Source organism: Cotesia glomerata, unplaced genomic scaffold, assembly GCF_020080835.1.
Source record: "Cotesia glomerata isolate CgM1 unplaced genomic scaffold, MPM_Cglom_v2.3 scaffold_35, whole genome shotgun sequence".
NCBI lineage: Eukaryota > Metazoa > Arthropoda > Insecta > Hymenoptera > Braconidae > Cotesia > Cotesia glomerata.
Genome location: NW_025403962.1, coordinates 56,518 through 75,000, shown reverse-complemented (window position 1 = coordinate 75,000; position 18,483 = coordinate 56,518). Strand labels below are relative to the sequence as shown.

General features: G+C 31.1%; 2 protein-coding genes and 1 non-coding gene across 3 annotated transcripts; 1 reads left to right on the top strand and 2 right to left on the bottom strand.

Moving 5' to 3' along the window:
* Positions 1–11,030: 11,030 nt before the first annotated feature.
* Trnay-gua lies at positions 11,031–11,125 on the bottom strand. The gene is made up of 2 exons: positions 11,089–11,125; positions 11,031–11,066 (listed from the first exon to the last, which is right to left on the bottom strand). It is a non-coding gene; the product is annotated as a tRNA-Tyr (tRNA).
* A 2,300-nt stretch (positions 11,126–13,425) lies between these two features.
* LOC123274445 (RNA transcription, translation and transport factor protein) lies at positions 13,426–14,933 on the top strand. The gene is made up of 4 exons (XM_044742055.1): positions 13,426–13,583; positions 13,656–13,877; positions 13,954–14,043; positions 14,139–14,933. Exons 1-4 carry the CDS (start codon positions 13,523–13,525, stop codon positions 14,501–14,503), a joined length of 738 nt encoding a protein of 245 aa, XP_044597990.1. The 5' UTR covers positions 13,426–13,522; the 3' UTR covers positions 14,504–14,933.
* On the bottom strand, positions 14,784–16,890 carry LOC123274446 (AN1-type zinc finger protein 2A-like). Its single transcript, XM_044742056.1, has 2 exons — positions 16,398–16,890; positions 14,784–15,954 (listed from the first exon to the last, which is right to left on the bottom strand). The coding sequence occupies exon 2, from the start codon at positions 15,939–15,941 to the stop codon at positions 15,273–15,275; it is 669 nt and encodes a 222-aa protein (XP_044597991.1). The 5' UTR covers positions 15,942–15,954; positions 16,398–16,890; the 3' UTR covers positions 14,784–15,272.
* Positions 16,891–18,483: the final 1,593 nt, after the last annotated feature.

Sequence of the window (18,483 nt, the reverse complement as noted above, 5' to 3'; positions counted from 1 at the left end):
TTCATTTCAATTGATATCTAATCGATTACTATGTAGATGTATAGGTATATAATACGAGAGTGTGGGGGTGTAGGGTATGGTACCTGAATGAGAGAAATGAAAAAGGAAGGTTCATTTGCCGAGCGGTGGATATAAATTGCACGAGGCACCAGTGAGTAGAAATAGCAATTAATTTAATATTCACTGAGGGTGTTTGGTATGTCATGAGAGCTGGTATGAGGTTAGAAAACAAGGTATGATTTATCGGAGAGATCGAGTGCGTATACACGCATTCACACGGGAATTATTATCTGCGTATCTGTGTGTATAGATATATAGATTCACGTGTGTTATGGTAGCTTCAGGGTGACGACAATCGAGGGTTAAATTGATGTATTTATTGAGGATGCTTTAGGGGAAGTATTTCGCTCTTTTTATGCTTAATGTCCACACAACTCAAATACCTTTCATTCGAGTTATATTGTTCTTGGGGTGCTGTACCGGCTATATATTCACCTGAGAAGAATTTCCACTATCATGATCATGAATATAAACTAAAAACAATAAATAAATAAAATACGAATCGAATAACAGCAAATAAAATATGAATAGATAAAAATCAAACGAATTCAATAAAACAAAGATCTTTGATGAGAACTTTCTTTATTTATCCAAACAACAAAACAATACGAGTATCTAGGAATCGAGGAATATTTATCGTTTGATAAACTGATTTAAATAATACGTTTATAGAGTACTATACACTAGTATTATTTTTATTATTTATTTTCTTTTTAAATATATTGAGTTGGGTGAATTTATTTTTTTACAGATACAGCAACTTAAAAAACAATATTTCATAACATGAAATAACAAATGCTGATCGATTTTTCTATATTTTTTTCTATATTTATGTCGATCGAGTTGAGTTAAATAACCAATGAAAAAAATATATATCACGGTGTGACGGAAATAAATATTTCGAATCGATAAATTTCAGGAAGAATAGACTCTCGAGATGTGCATTGAACGATGCAATAAACTTTCTCAATCTACTGTACCCTTGTGCTTTTTTTCCCGTACCATTTCTTTGGTTTTTCATTTTTTAGACCCTATTTCTATTCTCAGTCGTCGATTTTTGTTGGTTGTTTTTTTTTTGCGCTCTCTTGAAATCCTTCAACAAAGATTTCTGCAGCGTCAGCCGTTCATAATGCAATCGTCGATCAGTACAGAAAAGCATGCTCATTACCGCTCAAATTCATGATCAGAAACGAAAGCTCGCCTCTTATAGAACTATACTTCTGGTCCGACAATAATTTTTCGGTACTGATCGAAATTCGATGAATAATGGAGTAATAGATTAAAAAAAAAAAAAAAACAATAAATATATGAATAAACTAAACAAAATAATACAAAGCTGAGAGAAAGAGAAATTGAAAAGAAATAAAAAAATCAACGAAATCCGCAAAACTTATTCAACTTCCACCAATCGTATCGAATTTTTTTGGCATGAGTTTGCGCGACAACAAACCACATAGTCATGTTTTTTATTTGTTTCTTTTTGACTGTAATAGAAAAAAAAAAAGAAACAAAAACTTGCGGAATGAGAAAAAGAATAATGCAAAATAGGTAGGAAAAATTGAAGTGGCGAAACAAAAGCGTATGCTTCTGTAGCAACGAAAACGTGGCTGGCATATTTACTGCCTTGAGAAAGAAAAACAAAACAAGGTAGAAAAGTGTGTACATGTTAGAGCGGAAATAGTGAGAAGAATCTGAAGAAGGGTAACATATTTTTTAACATTTTTCAGACCGCCTTGACATTAACATTTAATATCATTTTTTTTCTCCATTCATTTTATTTCTTTTCATTAAATCGTCCTCGGAGATCAATTCGGTTGAAGTTTCGCGACTTAGCTTTTTCTTCACTTCAAGAAGCCCACTTGTGTTTTCGTTTACACAGCATCGATATTGCCAGCTCAGCAGACGAAATTGGCATGAAAAAAATTTCAGCTATGATATTTTCACTCTCACTTTCACTCTCCTCTGAAATGAGAAGCCTTTTTTATCGTGTGTCTACAAAATACTCTTTACTTACATTTCCTCCATATTATGTTATTTCTGCTACAGTTATTATATTAAGTTTAATATCTCTTTTATTGTAGCCCGTGCTCGCTTTGTGCCGTTTCAGTCTAAAAAAAAAACTAAATAAAAAAAGGCGGTTGGCCCTTTGCTTCGAACAAAAGAACAATAAACGAAAGTGTAAATTATATATAATAGCAAAGGGATAAAATATATTTGAGCTGTTAAATAAAAAAAAATAAAAAAAAAAACGAGAGAGAGAGAGAGAGAGAGAGAGAACCATGATTGAGGTAAATTTTTTTAGCTGGAATAAGTAAAAAATGTAAAAAGAATAATGCGCGATGTACAAGATAGTGGCAGGAAAGATGTACAAAATACCGGCAATTTGTACGTCTTACTACGGTCTATCGATTCCGGTCTTGTAGTTTATTCTCTCGGTTTTCAGTTGTCCTATGGATAGGGGTAGATAGATATTTCTTATATACGTTTCACATTTATATATATCTTGTCTATGGATCTATGGAGAGGAAGCCATTTAGGTGATTCAAATATTTTAATGCAAAAATTTCCGATAGTTTCCTCGGTTCATTTTCCGGTATACCAAACACCCATTTTGATGATATAAGCATAAATATAAATTTTAAATTAAAGATAATTTTTTTATTAATATTTATTAAAACTTCATATCTTTTTTTTCATTTTTTGTTATTGAATTTAGAGTGAAATTATATTCGGTTGAATGGGCAAAAACATTTTTTTAATATTAATCTAATCAAAGTTTCGTGAATTTATTTATTTTTTCAAGCATACATCGATTTCATTATCAAGCGAAGTTTTCGGCTGTATGAATTTTTTATTTATTTTTCCTCATTTTTATTTTTATTTTTTAAGGTATCTTGATGAAACTATAGTATTTACTACGGTAGAGAGAAAACTACTTTTAAATCAATATATTTTAATGATGTTAATTTACAAGGTATTCTTATTTTATATGGTAATTTTCTCTTCTGGGATAATAACTTGTGCTATCTTTGTGAGCAAAAAAAATGACCACGTCAGCATTGTACACACTGCTACTACAAGATAGGAACAATTAACATCAATATTCAAAGTATTACCATCAAAATTTTATACAATTAAAATAACAATGTTTTTAGGGGAAACGCTATTTAGTAAAAACCTTAACAGGCGAGACCATCTTTTTCTCGCTTTGCTCTCACGGAGCTCAACGGAACTATCTCTGTCGCACTTCCAACAGCAGAGCAATTGCAGTTTCGATTGGTTTCACGAAACGAATGAAATTTTTGAAAAAAATGCTTTGTGGTGAAATAGTTTATTAAATTATCTATTATCTCTAAAAACGTTTTTTCAAAATTTCCATTCGTTTCACTAAGCCGATTGAAACTGCAATCACTGGTCTCGGCTGTTAAAATATAAAAAATATTTTCAAAACGACGGAAATTTTCATTTATCTCATCAGACTTTAAAATAGTAATAATAATAACTTTTTTCCTTAAAAGAATGTTTATTGATAAATTTTTCACACCTTCTCTCAAAATTACTGCCATTCACAGATACTTTCCTCATTTCAGAGTCCAAACTAGTCTGAATAGAACGCGGCATTTACACTCGAAAACTTATGGTCCAGTAATGATTACGCTGAGATGTAGCGGAAAGTTTTCAAGGTGGCCCGCAGGGTGATCCGCTCTTTAGAAAATTTTATGGATATTTGTTTTTTTATCTTAACCTTAAAAATAAAACTGTTGCACGATAGTATTATTTTTTTTTAAATGAAATGAAACGAATAGAAAAAAAAAGTGGAATTTATTTGCATTATTTTATCAGGACTCTTATTCTGTTGAAATTTATTTTAAAAATGAAAAAGGCATTTGCATATTTTCATTAAAGTTTTCAATATTTAGTCGTAAGTAAATTACGAAATCAATTAAAATAAATGTATTTTAAATTTTCTATAATATCATTTTATTTCACTTATTAGGTTTTTTTTGTGTGTGTGTGTGTGTCATTTATATAGAAGGGGATTTGTTGAATTCGAGTAGCCTTCCGGCTCGTTACAAGCAGTAAAGGGAAAGAATGGAAAAATACGTTGAGCGCATAAAATGGCAATAAAATGCAAATAAGTGTGAGCAACGAAGAATGAGAAAACACGAAAAGAGAAGTATGAGTGCGAGACAGCATCAGCGTCAAGAGTCGGCGAAAGACGGAAAATAAAAAAAGTTTAAATAAAAAGGTAAAGCTAAAGCTTAAAAAAACAGTGGTAGTGTGGGGTAAAACGCAACTACAATCATTGAGTTTTATGATGCTTTAGTACGAATTTGCCATTGCTAAATCCTCGCTACAATCTTTTCTCTTGTACCTCTTCTCGAACAAGCTGGAAACCAGAATTTACGAATTAAACGTCCTCAATGATTTGCCTTTTCCGAATCTACTTTCTTATACTTTATAGATCACTACCGAGGACCACCGATCCTGTATAATATCAACCTACATTTATACCTAAATCTATATCTGTATCTGTGTAATATATAAAAGAAACCTTTCCGGAAAAAGAAGAAAAAGAAAGAGAAAGAGAAGGAAGGAAATGAGAAAGTAATAGAAATGGAGAGCATTGGAAGCATTAAAGTATCTGAGCAGGAAACTGAATGCAATTTCCCAATTCCAAATTAATCGACTTTGCAATTTCTAACAGTATCAGTATCTATTTTAAAAATAAAACCAATTATCAGTTATCAATTATTGATTATAAGTCCTATTTAATTCAACAATCTACATTACTCGATATTCCCGTTTAGTTATTCTATCACAAATATGACAATAACTCTTATCATAAGATAAATTAGCCAAGCCGAGAAGATTTAATTAAAAAGTTTAAATTGAAAGTTTGTCTTGCCAATACAAATATAATTAAAAGAGTTAATATAATAAATAGTTAATTGTCGTTATAGATTATAAACTTTTAGTTTTATCAAATAAAATCTCTCGCAACAAAGTTAATGAAAGTTAACTTTTAAATTATAAAACAGAGAAATAGCAGTAAGTGAAGATTAAGACAGACAGATAGATAAAATAAAGCCTTTTAAAGTTCCTTCAGAATTAGCAGATAATTGTAAGAAAGTGACGTTTAAGTGGATAATTTAATAGTTGTAATTGTTGTGATTCGTAAGGATACCTCGGGTGATGAACAATATGAGAAGGAACAAAAAGAGATTGAGCTTGGAATCTAGAATAGAAGCTCCGAGTTTAATTTTCATAATCAGAATAAAATTGAAACGTTGAAGAGTATTAGAGGTGTCGAGGGTACTTTTATCCTTTTAATGGGAAGCGGTAGCTCTGGATCATTAACTTTTAATTGTGAGCTCGTATCTTCCAATAACTAGACCCCAGTACAATCCGACTGGGTATCTGGTAGCTGGTAGTCGGTATATACCTACTGTCAGACAGCCAAGATTGCGACGTCAACGTTTTACTATAGCCCCAGGGAACTCTTGTTGTAATAATCCAGCAAAGCCCCAACAGACTTTACTTTCATCCTTATTTTGTACTTTGACTTTTCAAGCTTATATTTATGTTTATATTTATTTTATTTATACTTTGTTTAAGTTCTTACAAATGCCCGTTTATTCACTACAATATTTATCACTTAGAAAATGAACAAATAATTCATACGACAATAAATCTTTTTAAACGAGGCTTTTCTTATTTATTCACAATACTGCCGAGCAATGTAATCTAATGTTATTTATGAGTTTATATGACTTTATTACACACTTACTCAGTAATACATTGCGCAATTAAGAGGTTAATAAAAAATATATTTGCTACCGAGTTGATAACATTTTTTTTAATTTCTAATAACAACTTTAATAAAAAAATCTTAAGTTTGAAAATTACACGGAGAAAAGATGAATCATTGCTCAGACAAAAATTGCTTTGCTTGAAAATTTATTGAAAAAATCTGTTTATTATTAATTTTTTGACGAAAGAATATCAATATCGGTCATCAATGACATCATTATAGTGATTATACATCAAAATAGCTTTGTTTGAATTAGATGGAAACTATTTTTCAAATAAGAAAAATATATTCCCGATAAATATCGAAAAAATGCTTGATTTAGTAAAATGAAATTTTTAAAATGTTTTAGTTCAAAATTTTTCCTTTGAATCAAGTTAATTTTTTCTTTCTAATAAATGTTTACGCCTCAAGAAAATTATCATAATAAAAATATTTTATTCTCAGTGTATATTGATAGAAAAAAATTGTTTGGAAGTCGTAAACCAGGTTTATCAAAACTCTTGTGAGAAATTATATAAAATCTTTTCTATATCAGTGTATAGATTATATATTTCAAACAATAACGAATCGTGTATCTTTTTCAAGTTATTTCGATACTTAAAAAATTTCTTTCATTTCAGTCGCATCTCTCGAGTTTTTCCGATTATCCAAAGTCTTGATATACACAACAGTGCGTTCAAAGAATAGAAATCGCTTTTCGAAGGGAAACGTAAGATAGGACAAGATGAGCTTTTGGATAAGGAGGGTCGCCCAAGAGTAAGGTAAGCTTTTGTCCTCAAGTATCTCTCCGTCCTGCTCACTAACTTCGCTTAGCAATACGACAAAACGGAATGTGTAGCTGGTGGTTGTGACGCTATTGTTTCCAGCGGGTAATCGTACACAGACCACGAAAGCATCATAGAAAGCATAGAAAGCATCATTGCAGTATACTCTACCGGGAAAAAAAAAATTATAGAAATAGATGATGAAAAACTTCTGGAGAGGCTATGTGTTTGTTAGACAAAGAAAAAAAAACAAAGAATATAAATGTTGTATAAGGAAAAAAAGTATGTATTTATGCACAAATATAAAATGCAAGAGTTTTCCGATGAAAGGGAATAAGCAACACATTGAATTGTATACATTGGCTTATAGAAGCAGACTATAGACCATAAACTATAGATGGGCGAGAACAAGGACAAGGAAGACCAAGACCAAGAGCTTAAAAGACGACGGGAGGTGACGGCAAGAATCAATATTGAAAACCAAAGGGATATATTTGTTTGCGACTGAATTCTTCCATAAAAAGGGTACGATGAAAAGGTAACAGAGAACGACTACATTCACCGAGGAACGGAGCTAAACAGAAAACACAACAGTCTGATAGTCAATGTCGCTCTATTCCGAGTTCCGAGGGAATACAATCAGAAATGGAAGAAGAAAGCTCAAGAATAAAGGTTCTGGTATAAATGCTGCTAGTGAGTAAGCAACACTTGGAACCGGCGTTATATTGTTCGAAGAAACATACGGATCGACTTTTATTGATATTTACTTTGGACACTTGTGCTAGCTCTAATATTTTTTTTTTTTTTTTTTCGAAGGGCGTAATAAGTATAATTTAGTGCAATATTTCTGGCGAAGCAGGAAACAAATTATTTTTCACTGTGTTATATATTCAATTTTCGATAGCAATGTTGAATATTTAGGAATTGAAAGACCGGTTATTGAATAACCTGCGTTTATAAATAATGAGATCTGATTAAACATTGTTGAGTAAGTTGAAAAAAATGGATGAAAAAAATAAATAATAGTAAAGTTAAATGTAAGGTTGCGTGAGCGTCCTCATTTCGGACCACGCAAAGGGCACTTTGCGAGTAAGAAGAAAAAACATATGGTAGAAATAAAAAAAAAAACGCTTCCGGAATTGGCAATTACGATCTGTGATAGGGTTCGCTCAGCCCTCGCCTAGAAATAATATAGAAAATAAAAAATAACAAAGAAAAAAATAAATAAATAAAGTGAAAACAGAAAAAAAAAGAAAGAAAATATTTGCGTTTTCTGTTTGCAATATTTCTTTATTACAGAAGGATTGAACACAAGTGGAGATAAAAAATGAAAAAAGGTGGAATTTGAACACGAGTATGTATACATCTACATATATCCATATAGATGAGAAAACACGAATTGTATTTTAAATTACATATATCAAAGTCGTGCACAACGTCCAATATTTATCATTCGACAATTTAATATCGCGTTGAAGCTAACGGAGCAGTAATATCAAAGTAAATACTAACATCTATTTCAAAAATTTAAGATGATGATAATATTACATTATTATACCTACATATTACATATTAAACACTAAATATATTTAAAATTTGACATTATTATCGTTTTTACAGCCAAACTGCAGCTTAGGTACTCTTAACTCTGATTCTGATCCTCCGGGTGGGTTTTAACCCAAAAGCAAAGTATAAAGAAAAGGAATAACTTTGGACGAAGCACAAGTTTCTGGTGAGTGTTTGCACAACAGTATAACACATCAGACATAGAGGATGCCTATAATTCATTTACGACTCACCCGAATGTGACTTTGGATCTCGAGGTAAATAATATCTTTCAACACTGTAAGCGGCATGATCGTAAATCTTGTAGCCACACTACACTAGAAGAAATAACAAGAAAAAAATATATAGAATACTGAAGGATAGAGGAGAACGGATAGCAAAGAAAAAACAAAGAATGTAGAAAGTGTGCAAAAGCTCTCTAGCTCGACCGTGAAAGCCCAGATTACTTTTTTTCTTTCAACTTACACTTCCCTCTGGTCTCTCTCTCCTATCTGGGATGCTATCTCAACTTTAATTCTTTTATTTCTTCCATCCAGTATTTTTACCTCTTTCACGCCTTTAATTTTTCCACCCAAATCATTTATTCGATTGAACGGCTCTGGCCCTACGTTACATTTCACTGCATACAAGGCATGTAACATGTAACACACATCATTGGTGTAACACAATCAGAGCTCCAGGCTGTGGCAGAGCATTTTGTCGAGAAAATCTATTTCAATCAAGTGTATTATTTATCAGAGGGGGATTTGTCGGAAACAAGTGAATTAATGTGGTTTCACCAAAACGTTCTTAGTCGAAAATTTCTCTATAGCGAATGGGCTCTTCTGCTGAATCCACTGGTACACATAGATATAGATATAGAGGACATATTCTGTAGGATATATTTGGTATCCATGTATAGGTAGACATAGACAGACCCTTTTGACTGTGGAAAGCATAGAAACGTACGTGCAGGGATTCAACTCATGGATTTAACGTTATGCCGTTTACCACGGATGGTGGAATTTACTCGAGAATAGCCAAGTGCCTTACTCCAGGACCCAGGGCTCTCTCCACAACCTCCTTTACACTTCTAGCGACGCTCACTCACACCCTTTATCGCAGCAGTAAGCTCTCGACGATATTACGAGGGTGACGCGGGGCTTATCGTAAAGTCCAATTTCAAACTGGTTGGGTTCCAGTCCTCCTCCTTGTCTTCATCCTCCTTATTCTCGCCCCCCCCCCCTGGCCTTGTCCCTAGTTACTACCAGTGTAGAATGAAACACCTAAGAAGCCCCATTCAGTTTCGATTTTCACAGCATTGTTTCCCTCTCCGTCTCGAGAATGATAACACCCAACCCCGTTATTGTATCCATTATCCATTATACATGTAGTGTGTGTGTTATAATATAATATAATATAATAACTAATAACACTTATTACACGTACATGTTAATATACCTACAAGATATACTATCACAGACCGCAAGTACTTTGACCGCTTTACTCGAGATTCCGTCGTAAATGATTATGGTGATTATGATTTCAGTTCAGTATATGTAATGTATACCAAGATGGTTTTATTTATTAATTATCCCTGGCGTGCATTTGTCAGTGATTATTTAAAGAACGCAAACAATTCACGCAAAACAACTTTGTGAAACGATATGTCACGCGACACGCGAATAACCCATGAAAATTATTACACGAAAAACATAACATAACATAACAGTAGTGTAGTAATAGAGCAGCATGCGTGTGACAAGGGTTTAGTTGCAGGTGAGAATTTTTAGAGACCAGCATATGGATGTGAAAAATAACTCATGTATTCATTTTTTCTACACCTCTTTTTTTTTTTTACTTTTATTTATTTAGTGTTGAACAACACGCCTATTTATCAACCTAAATTATTCAACGGATATTATTTTATTTTATTTCATATCAATGTTCCATTTTATTATTTAATTTTTTTTACCAGTTTAAAAAATAAACAAACTACGATGGATTGACTTTTAAAAACCCCATGTTTTTTCGATCTCGTGTAGTTTTCAAGTAAACGCATTTATTTATATTTCATTGCGTATTTTTTATTAATCGAGAAGTAAAAATGAAGCAAACTTTACGCTCATTGATCCCAATAATAGTAAATAAAATGAAAAATTAAATGTTTTTTTTTTTGCCGTATTGACTCTTTTTGTATAGGTATATTTTTTTTAATTTTTATATCATGTCAAATATAGAGTTTTCGTAACTAAATAAATACACCGGTATGTTATCACGCGAAATAATCATCCACGCGCTAGAATCTCAGTGTTTTGCAGTATATTTTGTATTTTATGAGTCTAAAGAGATTTAATATAAATATATGAGATGAAGTGAGAAGGAAATTCATAAGCGAGGAGACTCATATCGTATAACATGTTCATTTGTTTATCATTAAATGCTAATAACAGTGATAGCGAAGATAATAGAGGCACTTGTCGCACGATTGGCAATTTCCCTTCGGGATACATGATTCCCATCTATGAACTAACTCCCTTTCCCAGTCCCGGCCCCTTCCCCCTTCGATGTTCTACATTTTCACCAGATAGCTCCAGTATCATACATCGCATTTTCACTTCTGTGTAATTAGTATCCAACGGGGTATTTGAATATCACAATACGCATTCTCTTCACTCCAAATAATTTACACATTTCTACAGTTCGCCCCAAATTAACTGATAATCTACAGCTATTAATTATTTCAATTATCGCACATTTTCAGGGGCTTTGATATCAAAGGAATTGATTCATTAACTATAGTTAGATGTTTAAAATTGTAAAAAAAAAAAAAAAAAAAAAAAAATTCCTTCGGGCCGGATTTGAACCAGCGACCTATGGATTACTACTTTCGGGAAAATACAACTACAGTCCACCGCTCTACCAACTGAGCTACCGAAGGGAATTAAGGATTGGTTTTTTTTTTACTTTTTATCACCGATGAACCTAACTGACATCAAACTTCACGCCTACCTTATAAATATCATTTTTTGATAACTTATCATTAATCAACCAATTGAATCAGTGAATTTTTCTCACCCTTTCATTGTTATTTTTTTTTTTTTTTTTTAAAACACAGTCCTGCTTTATTGAATATGATTATTTTATCAGTTGTCAATCAAAATAATGCAGTAATTTTGTTTTGTTATTATACTGCAATTTTATATCATCTTTGACTGAAATTAATCAACGTCAACTTACCTATAAAAATAAAATGTAATATTATTAAAAATTCATAAAGCAGAAGAATTTTTAATATTTTCTAATCTCAGTAATGATAAAACAAAAAAGATGTGATGATAAATTATAATATAAATATTAATAATGAAGTGCATTGAGCAAAAAATTTATCATGGATTATTCGCAGTGATAAAAAATATTTTGCCATTTAAATATTAGATAAAGTCACGCAAAGTGAAGTGAATACAAATATATAATAAAAATAAATGATTGAATATTTAAAATGGAGGGAATTATAACCTAGATTGTAATTTCATAATAAATAAAATATAGTTTACATGCAGGCTAAAAATGTCAAGTATGATCGAATTCTATTAATAATAAGAGATAAAATAAACTCACCGGAAACACCTGATTACTGATTTAAATTAATATAATTTCCTGAATGACGTTCAAACAACAAATTACCCCTCAGCAACAATAAATCTTCAACATTTGACAGCTCGATTGTTTAAACAGTAAAAATACACTCGCGATTGCGTAATGTTATTAAACTACTCAGGTCACTACTTTTCACAGCATTTATTTTATTTACGATATCACTAAATCAAAACATACACCACAACATCAACTGAAACAACACGTTTATTATAATTTTTACTTATATATACACATAACAGTGTCAGATGACTGAACTGAAGTGATCTGACATCTTCAATCACAATAAAGTACTTCTAGTTTTAAATTTAGACTAGATGGCATTGCTTTCGCGCGTAATTCTCACTTTCTTTGATATTCTGGCGCCATGACATTTGTCAGTGAAAAAAAAAAAAAAAAAAAAATTAGCAAAAAGTAAAAATAAACTTTACAATGACATGACAGCAAATGATTTATGATTTATTCATTCTAAACTGAATGAATGAAATAATGAAGTACCAATTAATTATGCAAAAATATAGGGTTGCAGTCAACTAGTCAGACTGACAACATTCCGAATTAATAAATTACTAGAACTTAAAAAGTAAATATAAAATATAATTTAAAATAATTAATTTTACAAATTTTAAAATTCCGAAAAATATAAACGAATAAAGAAAAAACTAAAGCTATATTAATAGAGTCTTTTAAAATCACAAAGTCTCAATAAATTAAAAAACATAACAACGAAAATTTTTACGTCAAAATGAATGAATAGACGCCCTGTTGAAAAGCTCCAATAAGATCCCATCAAAAGCGACAAAAGCCACTTAGAAACCAATAAAATTTATGGGTTTCTAAGTGGCTTTTGTCGCTTTTGATGGGATCCTATTGGAAATTTTAAACAGGGCGAACACTTATTTAGCCAAAAAATGTAAATATATAGTTATTTGGATGAGTAATTTTCGGCCGAATCATTATTCGTATGGATAAGTATTCGGATGAATATACGTCGGAACGAACTTTTTTCGAAATTAAATTAATTTTAACTCTTGAGGAATATAAGATTTACGTTTACCTATATTCGATAGCTCGGTGTTTTATAATTTTCTAAATTGTTTTTCGGCTGGTATTCTATTTAAGTTAATATATTTTATAAACTTTGAATGTAGCGGAATTTTTAATTTTCTAGAGTTTTGATAATTCGGAATGTTGTCGATCTGACTGGTTGACCGCAACCCCAAAAATAATAATTTAACTTTTTTTTTTTTTTCCAATCTGACGCCACGTTCCTACGCGCGAATTTATCCCGACCTTTCTTTCAATTATTTAAGCGGTGATTTACTATTATTTATTACTCTTCGCGATCTATATTCAGTAACGAACAAAATTACAATAAAATTTCAATTGACAACAACTCATTGATATTATATTTTTGTAAAAATACGGAGCGTCAACCGTGACTTGTCACCAATCGAGCGGGAATGACGACAGCGTTACTGCGCATTATTCTTGGCGCATACACTAACGCTATGAAAGTCTCGCGACAAAAATAGGTACTAATTTTTTTGTTACCATTATTATTATTATTATTTTTACAAGTGTGAAAATAAATTACAGAATCATATACCGGTATAAAAAATATTAAATATAATTAAAAAAAATTTTTTAACGAGATAAGTTATTACAAACACCATCCAGAATGTTTAAACAAAAATTAAAATCTTTAGATTATATGTTTTGGGATAAGGTTAATGCTAATGGTAAGTTGTATAGAAAAATAATTGAAATTTATTTATTTATGTAAATATAATTGAATGTTTAATAAATTTTAGATACTGAGCATTTTCGAAAACTGGTCAGTTGGTTAGAAGATCAAAAAATAAGACATTACACAATTGAAGATCGAGCTGGATTGAGAGAAATCAGTAAGCCTGACTGGGATAAAAGCTTTGATAAATTTATTTTGGATGTGGGATGTCCAGTTACTACTTCTAATTTGGATAAACTTGAATGGTTGATTGGTCTGGCTGTAAGACTTGAATATGAAGATAATTGTATGTTTAATTATTTGCAATTTATAATGATTTATAAGGCGTTAATATTTTGCTGATGTTGGGTTTTCATTTCTAGTAAATAAATATCAGAAGGTAACGAAAAATAAGGAAGCAGATGCCGCGGTGCCTAGTATAAAGTCAACAAATCCTTTGGATAATTTAGATTGTAAGTCTTTCTGAATTATGAATGTTTAATGTTCAATATTTTATTTTTTTTATTAAACAAGATTTTTATTGATAAATATTTGAATATTTTTTCAGTTGAAAGCAATGAGTTTAAGAATCGAGTCAACGCGATAGCAAAATTACTCAAAGTTGCGCAACATCCAGATCACCGTGTGACACTTGAAGCTTGTAGTAAGTATGTAACTCAGAGATTAAATTCCAATGCGTTGAAAAATCCGTCGAGTGTTGTGATAAAAGGGAAACCATTCCCAATAATAGAGACTGAGATGGGTCTCGACATGGGTGACAAAGTATTGAATAACACTGCAAAAGCGCTCAGTTTGTTGTACATCCAAGATCTGAGGAATCTCCAAACGGGAATCAATGAAGCAATTGTCGCCGTACAAAATATAACCGCGGATCCTAAGACTGACACCCGAGCTGGAAGGGTTGGAAGATAGATTTTTTCATACGTACTCTTCATCCAGCTGCCAACATCACTGCTTAGTTTGATTATTTTCTAAATTAAATCTTTATGGGAAAATAAAAAACGTGCTCATAATTAATATTAATTAAACTTACCGTACAATTAAAATCAATTTTTATAAAGCACTACTTAAATTTTAATACTCTAAATAATATTCATTTTAATTTCATTTCAATAAAAATAGACTAGTCAGTTACGAAAAGTCAAATTTTTAGTACAGGAAAAATTGAGTCAGAATTAAAATTGTAACGTAGTACTTTGATAATAAATATTTATTAAATTTAAAATTACAGATGTTGATTGAGTGATCGCATGGAATTTCAGACAATTGTACTTAGAATATTTGGCAATTTTAAAAATACATAAAAATAATTGAGAAAAAAAGTAAATTGCAGTGTAAACAAGCGACGAGAGAATATAAATATTTATTTTTTAAAAATTGCAGATAGAGTATAAAAGTCGCCATTTTTGTCTAGATTTATAATTAACTTTACAAGTTATAATATTTTAAAAATTGACCTTACATCAAATGGAGCAACATTTGACAATGGACTAATAAAATTTGAATATAGATTCAAAAGCTTATTATAAAAATTTAACAGCATCAGAGTGACAGAGATGCGATTGTCGTTTAAAAATAACAAGAATAAAACTTAATTAATTGTGAAGACACCGTGGTATTTCAATTAAAAACAATATATATAAATCGTTGTGATTATGCTTTAAAAAATATAAACTAACAATTATGCTAGCCTGCATAAATTGCGATTTCCGGAAGGCACAGTATGTAATGGTTGTTGCCGACGATTGTTATCTTCATCTTGCAGAGAAGCTTGGAGAGCTCTTGCCAAAGCTTCGTCTTCGCTCATACCTCCCTGGATATTACGGAATGCTTGTCCATTTGTCACTTGTCTATTACTATTACTACCGCTCCCAGAACTGCTCTGCTGCTTGGCTTTCTTCTTCAAAGCCTCCAACCGCTTCAATCTCACAGCCTCTTCATGACCGATGCAGTTGTGGTCGACCGGATGCCGGTGTTTCAGACAGAAATTCATCCCACAGTCCTTGCAATCTACTCGAATTATTTCTTTTATTTTACAACCCTTACTAGAGCATTTATTAACGAAGACTTTTTTCTTGGCGTTACTTAAATCCGACTCGCATTGATTATCAATGTGCAATCCAACGGCAATGTCTGGTGTATCACCACGTTTTATTGGTATTGGAACGTGGCATAATGGACAGACTGGTACTTGGAAATCTTTTTTATACGCACTTGGACATGAGTGACTTAAATATGTTACGTGATAACTGCAGAACGATTCCTCACAGGCATCACATTTCATTGGTAAAAAATCCAGTCGGTTACAGGTTTTTTCTGAACAATGTTTTCCAATGTGTGGTAATTCCATTTTTTTTTGTAATCTAAAAAAAATATAAAAATATTAGTTTTAAATTTTATATAATAAATACTTTTTTTTTTTAATCAATAACAATTTTTTACACATCAATTAATTATAAATTTAAAAAAAAAAAAAAACATTAAACATATGTAGAAATTATGAACTCTGTAAAAATTATTATTGACAAATTTTTTAAACAGATAATAATTTCAATTTAATATAAAAATCAATAATATAATTTTTTAATGACAGTAGAAGATAAATTTCATAATTAAAAACTATTAATAAATTTTTATTATAAATAACTATAATTATAAACTCCAATAATCAAACTGATATTAAATTTCGAGACTAGTGGTCAATGAAATATTGTTTTCATAAAAATTTACAATAAATTTTTGTACTAAAACAAAAATATTTCTTATCAAAAATAAAATAATAAATAATTTAATAATAAAAACTTACCACAATAAGTGCAATTGCAACAACAGATACCAAACTGACACAATGACTAATAATCAAATGATTATATATAAATGTATATCACAGTACACGTATGATGTAAATAATGAATAAAATTCGTCGTCATATCACCAACAGCCCAATTGTCTTTAAAACAACGTGGTTATTCACGAGAAGGTGTTGTGTCAAATGAACTAAGCCTAAGGAAGCTTTAGCTTATATTTTTACAGGAGTAAAGGTAATTTTTACAGGAGTAAAGGTATAGAGGAATATGTAACAAAAATGTTTTGTCATGGCGTGAATGGCGTACCGTACTCTAGCGACATCTTCCTGGCTTGCACTCACACACGTGGGCTTGACGTACATGTGATCCATGTGCTCATATGACCGTACCACTTACCAATAAACGTAAACAAATCAAAAGTCAATAATGTTGAAATCCTCAAACTATAAATTTATTTCGAAAAAAACAATTAAAAATGAAAAATAAGATAAAGATACATTTTTTCTGTAACTTTAATGAGAAAATTTTCCTCTAAATGGTGGTAAGTCGAATATGCGACTTGTTCCAAGAAATATAAACCCTGTAAGTAAATGTCATTAGTAAAATTAATGTTTTCAAAATTTATTAATTAATTAGCTATTAAAAATTAATTACCGCCGGCTATTGCAGACATGACAAATTTCCCAGGAGTTTTATTAAATTTTTTCGAGTGGTACGCGACATACAGTCCTGCTCCAATTAATCCCGAGCCACTGACGATTCGACACGCCAAACAGTCACGATCGCGATTTGTTATTATCGAGGTAGTTGACATTTCTTTTTTTATAAATAAAAAGGGAAAATGATTTTTTATTCGTACAATTTATATTCAACCAAACTTAACATTTTTATCAGGTTATAAACTTATAAACATGATTTCAATACAAGATAGCAGAGTCATCAGTCGGCGGTTGATGAAAGGATATTTTTTGGATTATTTGTATTTGAAATATTTACTTTTCATATCAATTATCAATACAGCGTGATCAAATACTTTTTTGTCAACAAAATACCTGATGAGATAATTCTATCTGTATTCAATAATTTAAAAAAATAATTTATTAATTAAAAATACAAAAAACTCTTAATGATTTCCGATATAAATACATGGAATATGCTGAGTAAGTATTTTATTTAAAAAATTAAAAATGCGTGAATAAGATGATATCATAAAAAACCCTACTTATAAAACTCAAGGTTCCATTGATCGAAGTTGTATATCGTGCACCCACAAATGGACACCAGCAGTAAGTGAATCGGCGTTTCATATTCAATGACGAACGGAGTGAGTAGATCATCACCGGTTTACCAATTCCTTTTACGACGCCTCTCAGCTGGATGGTCTCCACAAACGTTCCACATCCGTTTCGCGGTCCCCACAACAAACGCCTGCGCATGTATGACTCTCATCATCATCATCATCATCATCATCATCATTATTATCAACACGGTACGGCATACATAAAAATACAAATAAAAAAGACTACGTAATCCTCTGCTGTTCACGCAAACACATTACATCTACAAAAGCACTTAACTACTCTTACATTTAAACTAAACCGTATATAGTTGTTTTCAACAATCGTCTAATTGTTTCAAGTGCTGATAAAAAATTTTATCAACAATCTTTTCATGACATAATGCTATCTATGCTTATTCAAACATCCAGCCGTATAATACTTATGTGTAATGTGTACTTTACTCTTTGCTTTTCAGCACAATAAATTAATTACCCGTAAAGTTAATTATTTTTCGCTGGACCGCAAAAATGAACAAGAGAAGAAAGAAGAAAATAAATAAGTTGGAGTAATTTGAGCCTTTAAAAAAAGACCGATACCTGATATAATGCAGTTAAAAAATAACATAACATGAAATAAAATAATAAAAAACATAAACCAACGGAACAAATGCACGTTCAGTCATGTGAATTGTTTAAGTATTAATATATCGTGTCGTTAAGTACAATCGACATGACATCGTGACTGTAAGAAACTCGTTTCTTCCTTGAGAAAGGTCCTCGGTGTTTAGATCGCGTAGGAGGCTGTA

Bases quoted from the DNA above. Each gene is read 5' to 3' on its own strand.
- LOC123274445 (XM_044742055.1), top strand. From the start codon at position 13,523: ATGTTTAAACAAAAATTAAAATCTTTAGATTATATGTTTTGGGATAAG. The intron at 13,584-13,655 runs GTAAGTTGTATA...AATAAATTTTAG, and splicing joins GGATAAGGTTAATGCTAATG to ATACTGAGCATTTTCGAAAA. The intron at 14,044-14,138 runs GTAAGTCTTTCT...ATATTTTTTCAG, and splicing joins TCCTTTGGATAATTTAGATT to TTGAAAGCAATGAGTTTAAG.
- LOC123274446 (XM_044742056.1), bottom strand. From the start codon at position 15,941: ATGGAATTACCACACATTGGAAAACATTGTTCAGAAAAAACCTGTAAC.